This window comes from Macrotis lagotis, chromosome 1 (assembly GCF_037893015.1).
Source record: "Macrotis lagotis isolate mMagLag1 chromosome 1, bilby.v1.9.chrom.fasta, whole genome shotgun sequence".
Classification (NCBI taxonomy): Eukaryota; Metazoa; Chordata; class Mammalia; order Peramelemorphia; family Peramelidae; genus Macrotis; species Macrotis lagotis.
This window is the reverse complement of record NC_133658.1, coordinates 118292867-118305828: the sequence shown is the minus strand read 5'-3', so window position 1 is coordinate 118305828 and position 12962 is coordinate 118292867. Positions and strand designations below refer to the sequence as shown.

The following is a 12962-nucleotide window of genomic DNA, read 5'->3' as shown; positions in this document are numbered from 1 at the left end:
TCCAGTTTTTTACTCCATACCTTTGCTATAAATGTGTGTGTGTGTATGTGTGTATCTCCATAATTCTTTTCCTCTTCCTGGATTGCCCTTTTACTCGGTCTATTAAATACACGTAGCTCAAGTAATAAAGTCTCTACTAATCCCCCCATCAATGACAGGTTCACCTCCCCACAGGAATATGTTTCATGAAGGAAGGTACTGTTTCACTCATATCACATTTTCTCCAGATCCAATCTCAGCACAAAATAGCTACTTTAGTAAAAGTTAATTGACATTTCTCTAAAGAATTATTTTTTTAATAGCTTGGGAGACAAAAATGAAAAGGGGGGGATAGATAATAGTCTATTTGACTGAAATAAAGCTTTGTTATCTTCAAAGCGTTTTTCTGTACACGTGTACTGTATTGTACACCTGTCCTGGCACTACAAAGACAAAAAAAAAACACCCAACCCCTTACTTAAGTTTACATCTAGCTGGGATGATAAAATATTTACAATATAAATAAGAAATGCAAGATAATTTAAGGGAATAGAGGGCATATTAACAGCTAGGGGATTAAGATAGGTAAAGTTCTCACTGCATTTTTTCATTTGATATAGTATTTCTGGGAAGTTAGTTAATAATATGATCCATAATACAGGAAATCACAGGAAATTGAAAAAAGATAGAGGTGAAGTGACCAGCTTAGGTGACATAGCTAATATTTGATGTTGAATTTCAATTTAAAGCATTGTATTTGGAGTTAGGAAGATCTATCTTCTGTACCTTCAGGTGAAGAAAAACATCACCTAAATGGAGCTGGGGTGAGGGGGAGAAGAAGGATACCAAAGCAGGCAAAGCTGCTTGTGAGGAAATGGACAAGTACAGAGTGAGTCCAATTTATAGTGAAGTGTGAGCCAGGTAGGGGTTCTTCTTGGAATTACCTATAAACTGACAACACTTAATTCAGTTCTGTCAATGCAATTGAATACTTTGCTTCCATATTTTATGATTTGAAAAACCCATCAATCCTATTGAAACATTTTCTTAATATGACATTACTTTTACAAAATAATAAATCTTCCTTATATGGACATATGTAAGCAAATGTGCATCCTTAACTGGATATATTGCTTTATCAACTTAAAATGTAAAATAAAAAGATTTTAATTTCTCTGTAATTGATCTGAAAAAGTGGTGCTCCTTAAATCATTTTGACTATATCAGTAGGTGCAGCTATATTGATACAGAACAATGTTTTTCCTTCAGAATGGGACTTTTTGCACTTATTGATTTCCAAACTAAATTTGATGTACTTGTTTTGAATTTGCAGACATGTTTTTTTAAAAGGTTATTTTTGCTTTCTAAAAGTATCTAATTTTCTCTTAAATTTAACTTGCTATGTAATCTATGTGCACTTTTGAGTTGTATCAATTTTTTTTTGATTTTTTACAAGGCAATGGGGTTAAGTGACTTGCCTAAAGTCATACAACTAGATAAGTATTATGTGTTGAATTTGAACTAGGTTCTCCAGACTCTAGGGCTGGTACTTTATCCACTGCATCACTTAGCTGCCCCATAGAGTTGTATCAATTTTTTACTTCTCATGCTATTTTTGGTTAAAGCATAGCAATTATCTAAAGCTTAATTGCAGTCTTTCCTTTTTATAACAGTATGTACTTTCCATCAATAAGAATGAAAAATTTAATGTAGTATATTTTCTGGATTTTTTTTAAAACTTTATTCATTTATTCATGCTGCTTAAACCATCTCTATTGTCTTTACTAAATTCAGGTTCTTTGGTAGATTTTTTTCTTCAAAATTCTATGGTTAATCATAAAGGGATAATATTTCACTTAAAAATAATCAAACTTAAATGTAATTTTAGAAAATTCCCATTGATTTCCTATAACTATTTGAAATATTTCACTTTTTAAATATTGCTCATTGAAATCTGGCTTATTTGTAACTACCAAAATAAAGACATAAATTTTGTGGTTTATTTGAGTTTCCCACAAATATTATTTAACTTTGTATTTACACACTTCAAATTCAAATGCCATTAGCAGTCCTTTGTGTCACTCATTGATAGTGATGGTGGCAGATAAGGAGACAAATGTATATACTCTATTAATTTGTTTGCCATACATCTACTGCTAGTAGAATGAGTTACCATTGTTTAAATTTCTTTTGATTTGATTTGGACTATGTGTTCATTGAAAAAAGTTCTAAAAGCTATCCAGTAATTTTGGTCATTTCTTCAAACACATAATTCTCCACCTTCAAAATCTTCCCCATCCTTGAGGTCTTATATTGCCATCCAACTCATAGTTGGGAAAAACTATGCTTTAGGCTCAGTTCAGATGTAGCTTCCTAAAACCCACTGAAACTCTGTCTTTTATGTTTTACTTTTGCTTATCACAAAAAAATGGATTGTAGATATAGACTTGGAAAGGACTTTAGAAGATGTTTTGCCCAACCCTCTCATTATAAAGATGGAATCTGAGACTCAGGGAGATGAAGTGACTTGCTTGGGGTCACGCAGCTTATAAATATCATAGATAGGTCATGTTTCATCCTTTGACTTTGGAAAGAGCTAGAGTTTTTTCTACTGATTACAAAACTGATTCAGAATTTGTTCTAATTTGAATAAGGCAGGGTGGAAGTAAGTCTTTGTACAATTTGTGAACTGGTTGTATGAAAGGTCAACTTAGGGGTCAGTTAGGTGCCACAGTGGATAGAGCACTGTCCCTGGAGTCAGGAGGACCTGAGTTGAAATTCGAACTCTCAAGACACTTAATTAACAAGCTGTGTGACCTTGGGCAACTCATTTCACCCGATTGCCCTACAAAAACAAAAAATGGAACACAAACAAAAAATCCAAAGAAAAACATGGAGACAATAACTATAGTTCCAACAGGAAGAAAAAAATTCCTTAAAATATAATTGGGGTAACTAGGTGGCACAGTGGACAGAGCACTGGCCCTGGAGTCAGGAGTTCAAATCTGGCCTCAGACACTTAATAATTACCTAGCTGTGTGGCCTTGGGCAAACCACTTAACCCCATTTGCCTTGCAAAAACCTAAAAAAACTAAAGCAAAAAAAAAGATCATCTTAAAATTGTTTTTTAGTACTTTATAATTAATAAGTGCTCTTAAAGTTTTTGATATGCTAGCTAAGTTACAATGATTTCAGAATCTTGCGTGTGACTCAATTTTTTTTTATTCATTTACTTCTGTTCTTTAATACTGGATGTAGTTATTGGTGGTCTTATACATATAGAATCAGGTAGTAATTTAACTGGTAGTAAATTTTATTTTGTAATATGGTTCTGAAAAAATGTGTCAAGGATTTTTTTTTTTTTTAGATTTTTGCAAAGCAAATGGGGTTAAGTGGCTTGCCCAAGGCCACACAGCTAGGTAATTATTAAGTGTGTGAGACCGGATTTGAACCCAGGTACTCCTGACTCCAAGGCCTGTGCTTTATCCACTACGCCACCTAGCCACCCTGGATTTTTTTTAAGAACTGGGATGTTAAGATCAGAGTTTTCTTTTAGGATTGAGGGGAGAAAGAACAAATATAAAACATTCCTCAATATGTTGAAGGACTTGGAATCTTAATGCATTTCTTAAATTTTTTCCTCTTTCCTCAAACTATATTTGATAGGACAGTGGACTGGAGTCAGAAAGACTTATTTTCCTTAGCTCAAGTACAGCCTCAGATAATAATTTTGTAAATTTAGACAGGTCATTTAATCTTGTTTGCCTTAGTCTCCTCTTCTTTTGCCTCAGTTTCCTCATCTGGAAAGTGAGCTGGAGAGGGGATAGGAAACTACTCCAGTATCTTTGCCAAAAACACTCCAATTGGAGCTAAAAGGTATTATACACAACTGATCAACAGTTGCCTATGTACTACCTTTTAATTAAGCAAGTTTATACTTTCTACTTAATATAGCTTGCTATCTTGTGTGCAAATACTATTCTTGGCATTGAGAAAAGTGGTAGGAATAAAGAGTGACCTGTGATTTCATTCTTAGTGACATCTTCTGTATGAATAAGCTGCCTAGCAATTATTTAGTTTATCATGTTCTCTACAATTTATAGTCTTAGAGAATTACCTAGAGCAGTTATGGTCTTCATTCTGCCCCCTAGGGGTCGAAGTAGTTTTAATTTTTCTTTTAAAAACTGATAGACAAGCTACTTGCAAAGAGCTGCAATCTCCCTGCTAATCTTCTTTTCTCTTCCAGTTTTTTAGTTGATCCTATTCAGTTGATTCAGTTTTCAGGATGCTATTCTCTCTCAGTCTTCTTCCTACCTGTTTGACCACTTCTCAGTCTCTTCTTCTAAATTATGCCCTCTAAAAACTCTAGTTTTCCCAAAGGGTTCTGTTTTAAGCCCTTTTCTCCCTCTTATACTACTTGCTGATTTTATTATCTCCCATGAATTTCTATGTTGATGATTCTTAAATAGATCTGTCTTGCCCTAATTTCTCTTTTGACCTTCAATCTCACATCTCTGCCTTTCTTCTTGAACTGCATATTCATCTTAAACTCAGCATATCCAAAACAAAATTTATCTTTCCCCCTTCCCTTTCTCATTTCTGTAGAGTAATAAAAGTCTCTCAAATTTCTTAGGTTCTTAATTTAGGAGTGATCCATTTTCTCACTAAATCTCACTCACTCACTTCCCCTGCCCCACCTATTTCACCTTTGCCACATTGTGAACATTTCCCCTTCCTTTCTCTGATGCTGCTGCTCCTGTGGTACAGACCTTTACTATCTCGACTGGATTATTTCAGTAACCTGCTTGCCACTACCCTAACTCCCTATTGCCTCCAGGTTCAAATACTAAAAAATCCTTTGACCTTCAGAGCCTTTCCTAATTTAGCATCCTATACCTCTCTACCAGGTGTTTTTGATCTGATGACACTGGCTTCCTACACCTGGGAAGACACTTAATCTCTCAGGACTTGTGCATTTTTTCTTTCCTTTTACTCTGTCCCTTTTCAAAAATGTGCTGTGGGGCAGCCAAGTGGCACAGTGCAACAGAGCACCTGCCCTTGGGGTCAAGAGACCCCAAGCCTACATTTCAACCTGAGACCCAGCAACCACCTGGGCCCTTGGTCCCAGACAGACCACTCAATCCCAGCACTGTGCAGAAAGTACAAAAGAAAATGTGTTGTATCTGACTATCCTCTTCTATGTTCCACCCTCTCTATCACCCACATCCCTCCTCCTGTGCCCCTTCTCTCCTTTCTCTTCTAGGTGTCTATACCCTATTGAGTGTGTATGCTATTTCCTCTCTGAGTCATTTCTGATGAGAATGAAGGCTCCCTCATTCCCCCTCACCTTCACCCCTTCCATACCATTGCAAAAGCTACATGAAATATCTTTTATATGAAATCTTAGCCTACTCTACTTCTCCTTTCTCTTATTCTCAGTACATTTCCCTTTCACCCATTGAATCCATTTTTACCATTGACTCCATTTTTCAAATTCAGTTCTCTCCTATCCCCATCTATAAAAGCTCTTTCTGCCCACTCTATTAAATGAGAAGGTTCATATGAGTTATTATCAGTATCTTGCCATGTAAGAATACATGCAGTTCATCATCATTAAGTCCCTCATAATTTACCCTTCTCATCCTCCTTCTCTATGTTTCACCTGAGTCCTGTACTTGAAGATCAAACTTTCTGTTCAGCTCTGGTTTGTTTCAACAGGAACATCTGAAATTCCCGTTTTATTGACAGTCCATCTTTTCCCTTGGGAGAGGATGTTCAGTTTTGCTGGGTAGTTGATTCTTGGTTGCATTCTGAGCTCTTTTAGCCTTCCAAAATATTATATTCTAAGCCCTACGAACCCTTAATGTTGTTGATGCTAAGTCTTGTGTGATCCTGACTGCAGTTCCACGATGTTTTGAATTGTGTCCTTCTGGCTACTTGTAATATTTTGTCTTTGACTTGGGAGTTCAGGAACTTGGCTATAATATTCCTGGGGGTTGTTTTTGTTTTTTGGATCTCTTTCCAGGGGAGATTGGTGAGGTCTCTCAACTCTTCTCTCTTTCTAGGATATCAGGGCTATTTTCCTGTAGAAATTCTTTAAAAATGAGGTCAGGTTCTTTTCCTGATCATGAATTTCAGGTACCCCACTAATTTTAAAATTATCTTTCCTGAATCTGTTTTCCAGACCATTTGTTTTTTTCAATGAGATATTTCACATTTTCTTCTAGTTTTTCATTCTTTTGGTGTTGAATTACAGTGTCTTGATTTCTCACAAAGTCATCAGCTTCCTTTAGCTCCATTCTACATCTGAAGGATTTGTTTTCCTCAGAGAGCTTTCTTATCTCTTTTTCCATCTGATCAATTTTTTTAAAGCATTCTTCTCCTCAGTAACTTTTTGAACTGTTTTATTCATTTGAGCTATGCCGATTTTTAACATGTTATTTTCTTCAGCATTTTTTTTTGTTCTCTTTGACTAAACTGCTGACTTCTTTTTCATATTTTTCCTGCATTGCTCTCATTTCTTTTCCCAATTTTTTTTCTATCTCTCTTACTTGATTTTCAAAATCTTTTATGAGCTCTGTCATAGCCTGAGCCCAACTTCTATTTTTCTTGGAACCTTTAGAGGCAGAAGCTTGGACTTTGCCATCTTCAGAATGAGTATTTTGATCCTCCATGGGACCAACGTAATTGTCTTTTGTCACAGATCTCTCCCCCCCCCCCCCCCATTTACTCATTTCCCTAGCCTGTGCCTGGTTCTGGGGTGCTTCCTGAGCTTTTTGAGTTTTATGGGGACGCCCCACTACAAGAAACTCTGTGTGAGGCACTGACTGCTCTTCTGGTGTGTGAATGACCACAAGCTCACCCCTCTGCCCCAGAGGCTGTGGGGGGCGTGTCCCTGCTCAATGTGGGGCCTAGACTGACCAGGGTCTGAATGTGGTCAAAGTCCCAGAGTCCTGTTCCAGGGACAGACCTTGCAGTCTCCCTCCACTCCCTTACCTTATTTGGGCCGAGCCCTCAAGGCACAGCTGCTTGGAGGCTTCTGCTGGACTCCAGGGGGCTGCTTCTGTTTCCTCGGATCTGGGCTGCACTGAGTGCCAGCTGCATTGAGTACGCTGAGAGCCTGGGCTTCATGCTGCCTGTGACAGAGGGCTCCTTGCTGATCTTCAAGCTGTGCTTGGTGCTCCCTGATGAACAGGTCAGGAAACTGGGAGTCTGTGCTCCCAGGTGCCCTGGGACTGTTCCTGGGAGGCTGAAGCTCCTTCCCTCTGTGTGGTGCTGCTCCTCCAATCCCGTGGAATAGAGCTTCCCACTATTTTTCAGGTTACCTTGGTCTGGAGAATTGCCTCACTAGATTTTTCTGTGGGTTCTGTCTATTGAAAATTTAATTAGTCATAATTTTAAGGTTTTTGAAATATTTTGGAGAGAGCACTTGAGATGCTCTTCTCTTGCTGCCATCTTGGTTCTGCCCCCTTACTTTTCATAGTACCTGGTACCTAGCTTGTGTTTAATAAATATTTATTGAGTGATCCTCCTCAGTTATTAACATTTTCACTCTTTTTTTTTTAAGTTTTTTTGCAAGGCAAACGGGGTTAAGTGGCTTGCCCAAGGCCACACATCTAGGTAATAATATTAAATGTCTGAGACCGGATTTGAACCCAGGTACTCCTGACTCCAGGGCCGGTGCTCTATTCCCCACTGCACAACCTAGCCACCCCCAGCATTTTCACTCTTGAAATTATTTGATGGTGTTATTTGTATAATTCTTATATTCCCCAATTAGAATATAACTGAAGACTGGTATTTTGTGTGTATGTATATAGTCTCTTTTTTTAAGATTTTTTTTTTTTTTTGCAAGGCAAATAGGGCTTAAGTGGCTTGCCCAAGGCCACACAGCTAGGTAATTATTAAGTGTCTGAGGTCAGATTTGAACTCTGGTACTCCTGACTCCAGGGCTGGTTCTCTATCCACTGCACCACCTAGCCACCCTGTATAAATTCTTAATTTATATTTTACTGTAGGTTTAATTACATAAAATGATAATACAGGGCACTGTGAGGTAGAGAGGACCATTAACGCATAGTGACATCCGGGAAGCCACTCTTCTCTCTAGGCCCATCTTAAAAGCCTTCTCCTCTGTGAAATCCTTTCTGGTCACCCTAGCTAGAAATAATATATCTGTAAGGTGAACTTTTCTTTGCATTTTACTTTTGACCTATATCTTCTCAGGTGCCTTTCCTAGATCATTATTTCCTGCCCTTAGCGATGAATGTACCTGAACCCTGGCTGAACACTTTTCTTTTTACGATGAATGTACCTGGACCCTGGCTAAACACTTTCTCTTTTTAAAGTGTTGCTAGGCAATCTCATCAGTAATTTTGTATAGAATTATTATCTCTATGTCGATCTTTATACGTAAATTTTTTTTTTGTAATTTACTTGTACTTACACATTGCCAAATTGTCCATCTAAATCTCAAACTCATCATCCCCCAAATTGTATTCATTATCTTTCTCCCTAAATCTATTTCTCTAACTTAATTGTTTGACTCTGGGCAATTCACTTAATGGCTACCTCAGTTTCATCTTTTGTTTCAAAAAAAAAAAAAGGAAGTGGGTGGGTGGGAGGGAATCAAAGTGCTAATCTTCCAAGGTTTTTGATCAAATAAGATTATATTGTGAAGCACCTAGCCCAGAGCCTGGAGCCTAGTAGGTTTCTATATCAGTATGAGTTGTTATAATTTTTTCTAAAATTTCTTTTAAGGGCAATCCATCCTGGACTCTTCAGTTTTTCTGTCAATTATGTTGTTGAGTCTTATTGTTTCTGCCCTCTATTATATAGATCTTAAGGGCTGGAACTTTTCTTGTGTTTTGAATACTCAGTACCTGGCATACAGTTTGTAAAGAATCAGCACTTATTGATGATTTGAAATTTGCTTCCCCTCAAGACAAGTCTGAATTAGGTATTGGGATACATTTTATCATTGAGGAAAAAATTTTAGGATGCAGGATTTGGGTGATTTGTCTATGGTCATAGGGCATCTTCTCTTGGATAAGATCCCCTTTTCACTTGCCTTAAAGGCAGCTCCTCAGAAGAATAATGACCTACATCCTCAGATGAAAATTATAGTTAGATAACATACTGTTTAGTTTCCTTTGAATATCAGAATATGTGAAGGAAATGCAATTTTAACTTGACACCTCCATTTTCCTTTCCTTAACACATAGAAGTTTTAAACTTTTCAGGCTATGTGGCTCCATATTGAGAAATGAGTTCAAATTTAGACTGACATATTTACTATAGGCTGGGTGAACCTCGACAAGTCGTTTGACCTCTCTTTGAAGAACTCCAAGACTAAAATTCAGGTTGCTTAATAGTTGTTGATTTGTATTGGTAGAGGAAGTTCCTTCACCTAGAGTCCCCTATACTAATGAAATCACAAATGCAGACCACTAAACTAGCAATATAGTTGTTGAGTCCTATCTTATTCTTTGTGATTCCCCAATTGGGGTTTTCTTGGCAAGAGATACTAGGAAGCTGATCATTTACTTCTCCAGCTCATTTTTCTAAGTTTTTTAAAAAATTTGTTTGCCTTTTTAGCTTATTCGTAGTCCTAGTAGTTTAGTTTGAATATAGATTATTTTTCTTTCACTTGAAAAAAGAGGTTTGTTTGTTCTTTTGATGTGAGAGTAGGAGTATGTGGGGTTTTTTTTTTGCTCAGTATTTATCAAATTTATCAACTACAAGTCTTGATGAACTTTTTTTTTTAGTTAGATTTTTCAAGGCACTGGGGTTAAGTGGCTTGCCCAAGGCCAAACGGCTGGGTAATTATTAAGTGTCTGAGGTCGGATTTGAACCCAGGTACTCTTGACTCCAAGGCTGGTGCTCTATTCACTGCGCCACCTAACCTCCCACTGCGCCACCTAGCCGCCCTTGATGAACTTTCAGAAAAAGAAAATTGTCAACTAAGTATTTCTCAACTTTTTAATCTTAGAATCTCTTTACTCTTAAAAATTGAGAACCTCCAAAAGTCTTAGTTTATGTGGGTTATAGCTATACTTAACACGTAAGAAATTCAGAGATTTTAGTCTTTTTTTTAAAAACTGTATTAACCTCACGCAGATCCTTTGAAATTGTCTCAGGATCTCCCATTTTATAGATGAGGAACAGAGCCAGGCATATATATTAAGCCACTTGTCCAGGATCGCCCTATTAGTGTTTGAGCTAACATTTAAGCTGAAGTCTTCCAGAATCACCTATTAACTTAAGTTTATTTCTGTATTTGATTGATCACTGTTTTCAAGGTAGTATGGTAGAAAGGCATTTTGCCAAAAGATCCTCAATTTTGCTCATCTGTTTTTTGTCAAGTTCCATCATTTCTCTGAGGCTTACTTTCTTAAAATTTACAAAATGGAAGTATAACTTCTGGGAAGACCCTGTTTCTCAGAATTGTAAGGAAAATATTAAAGAAATTACAGGAGTATTCAATATGCTTTAAATTAAAGATTTAGGTTACATTTAAGAAAATTTTAGTAAGTTTAGTTAATCAAACTGGAATTTTTCTTTTCTTTCTTTTTTATATGAACATTTAATTTATTTTATTTCTAAGCCCCCTCCTTCCCTGTTACATGCAAGAGCAAGTTTCGCAAAAAATCTTGAGTTCCAAATTCTCTCCCTTCCTCCTATCCCACTCCCCCATTGAGAAAACAGTTACTTGGTGTAGGTATGTGTAGTCATGAAAAACATTATTATAATAGTCATGTTGTAAAAGTAAACATAACCCCCCCTCCCTCCAAGAAAGATAAATCTCAAGAAATATAAAATGAGGGGGGAAAAAAGTATGATTCAGACAACCATCAGTGTGTTGGATAACATTCTCTATCATGAGTCCATCAGAGAAATTGCTTCAATATTTTCCCCCACAGTTGATATTGCTAACTGTATTTTCCTCCATCCTATTCTACCCCGAACCCCACTTATTCTTTTTTCTCTATTTTCTCATTTTTTCCCTTCCAGAATATCATATTCCATGCCTTTTGAGCCTTTAATGTGGAAGCTGCTAAATCTTGTTATCCTGACTATAGCTCCATGATATTTGAATTATTTCTCTCTGTTTGCTTGTAGTATTTTCTCCTTGACTTGGGAATTCTGAAATTGGGCTATAATATTCATGGCAGTTTTCAATCTCCCCTTTCCCTTTCTCCCAGTACATTTTTTCTCCTCCATTAACTCCATCTTTTCAAATTCAACTCCCTCCTGTGCCTAGTCTATATATGCTCCTTCTAACTACCCTAATAAAGGAGAAGGTTCTTATGAATTATCAGTATCATCTTCATACAGGAATATAAGCAGTTCAACATGATTAAAAACCACATGATTTGCCCTTCCTTTCTACTCCTCTCCGTGCTTCATTTGAGTCCTATACTTGAAGATCAAATTTTATGTTCAGCTCTGGTCATTTCAAATCCCTGATTTCGTTGAATGTTCATTTTTTTCCTTCCCAGAATATCATATTCCATGCCTTTTGAGCTCTAAACGTGAAAGCTGCTAAATCTTGTTATCCTGACTGTAGCTCCATGATATTTGAATTATTTCTCTCTGTTTGCTTGTAGTATTTTTTCCTTGACTTGGGAATTCTGAAATTTGGCAGTTTTCATTTTGGGATCACTTTCATGAGTTGATTAGTGGCTTCTTTCAATTTCTATTTTCCCCTCTGCTTCTAGGATATCAGGGTGTTTTTTTGGAGAATTTCTTGAAAAATGATATCTATGCTTTTCCTGCCCTGGTTTTGGTCATGACTTTCAAAAAAGATTCAATGAAACAATTGACAACTTGGAAGATCTGCAGGAAGTCTGTTACACCAGAGATTTTTGTGGTTTCTGCCACTCTAATAAAGTCATTATTTAAGGATATTTGGAGTGATTTTGGGAAGAGCTCACGGGAGTTCCTGCTATCTTGACTCTGCTTGAGCCAGGAGTTTTCTGAATTTTCATAGTTTAAATAATTTTGTTTTGGTGATAAATAAAAAACATTCTCTGAGATACTTTTAATTTTGCACTGAGATTTTAGTTTTGAAATTTGAGTTATTATTTCTAAATATGTATTTTCTCTCCCCCCCCTCTTTTTTTTAGTATCAGACATTGAAGGTGGTGATGGACTGCAACTCAGAAAGGAACATACTCTCAAAATATTTGCTTATATCAACTCCTGGACACAAAGGTATCTTGAAACATCTATTGTGGCAGCTTTTAATTTATAGGAAACTTTATTTGAACTTTCTAGTTTTTTTTCTTTATCCTATAGCAAATTGATTATAGAATTTCATCATTATGGATACACAGACCAATTCTTATCTTTGTCTTTACATAAATCTTCAACTAGGAAATCCATCTAATGTACTAGATTACTTTTGCTTTTCTATTTTCGAACCACCCATTTTTGGGGAAAGGGACAGCATTTAATCATTATTTTATATTTACCAAGCACTGTACTATGGCCTGATAATAAAAAGACAGAAACAATAAAGTTCTTATTCTCAAGGTGCTTATATTCTACTAAGTCTGTATATGCTGATGAGGCTTGGGAGAAGTACAATACACTAGTAATTGGAGAATTTTGGAAACATTTTATGAGTGGTAATACTATATATGAACCCTGAAAAAGTTAAGAATTCTGTGAGACAGAAGTGAGGAGGAAATACATCTGGGTCTGGAGGGGCTGATGGTATGTGCAAAGTCATGGAAGGTGAAGAGGGAATATCATATAGTTGAAAAATGAAGTTTACCTGGAATTGGTTTAGTGGGAATCCACAAGGTAGAATAATGTGAAATCAGTATAAAAATATATTGGAACTAGATTATGAAAATCTTTCAATACCAAACAGGAGTTTGCATTTGTTCCTAAAAGCAATAGGGAGCCCCTGAAACCACTTCAGCAGAGGTGTGCATTAGGAATTATTTGATTTGACAAATTTGTGGAGGATAGAT

At 36.5% G+C, this 12962-nt stretch overlaps 1 protein-coding gene across 1 annotated transcript in view; it reads left to right on the top strand.

Moving 5' to 3' along the window:
* The window catches only part of USP34 (ubiquitin specific peptidase 34), a 398976-nt gene that overhangs the window by 67216 nt on the left and 318798 nt on the right, over nt 1-12962 (top strand). The window contains exon 2 of the mRNA XM_074206840.1: nt 12108-12195. Coding sequence (XP_074062941.1) covers nt 12108-12195 — 88 coding nt within the window. The remainder of the gene's footprint in view (nt 1-12107; nt 12196-12962) is intronic.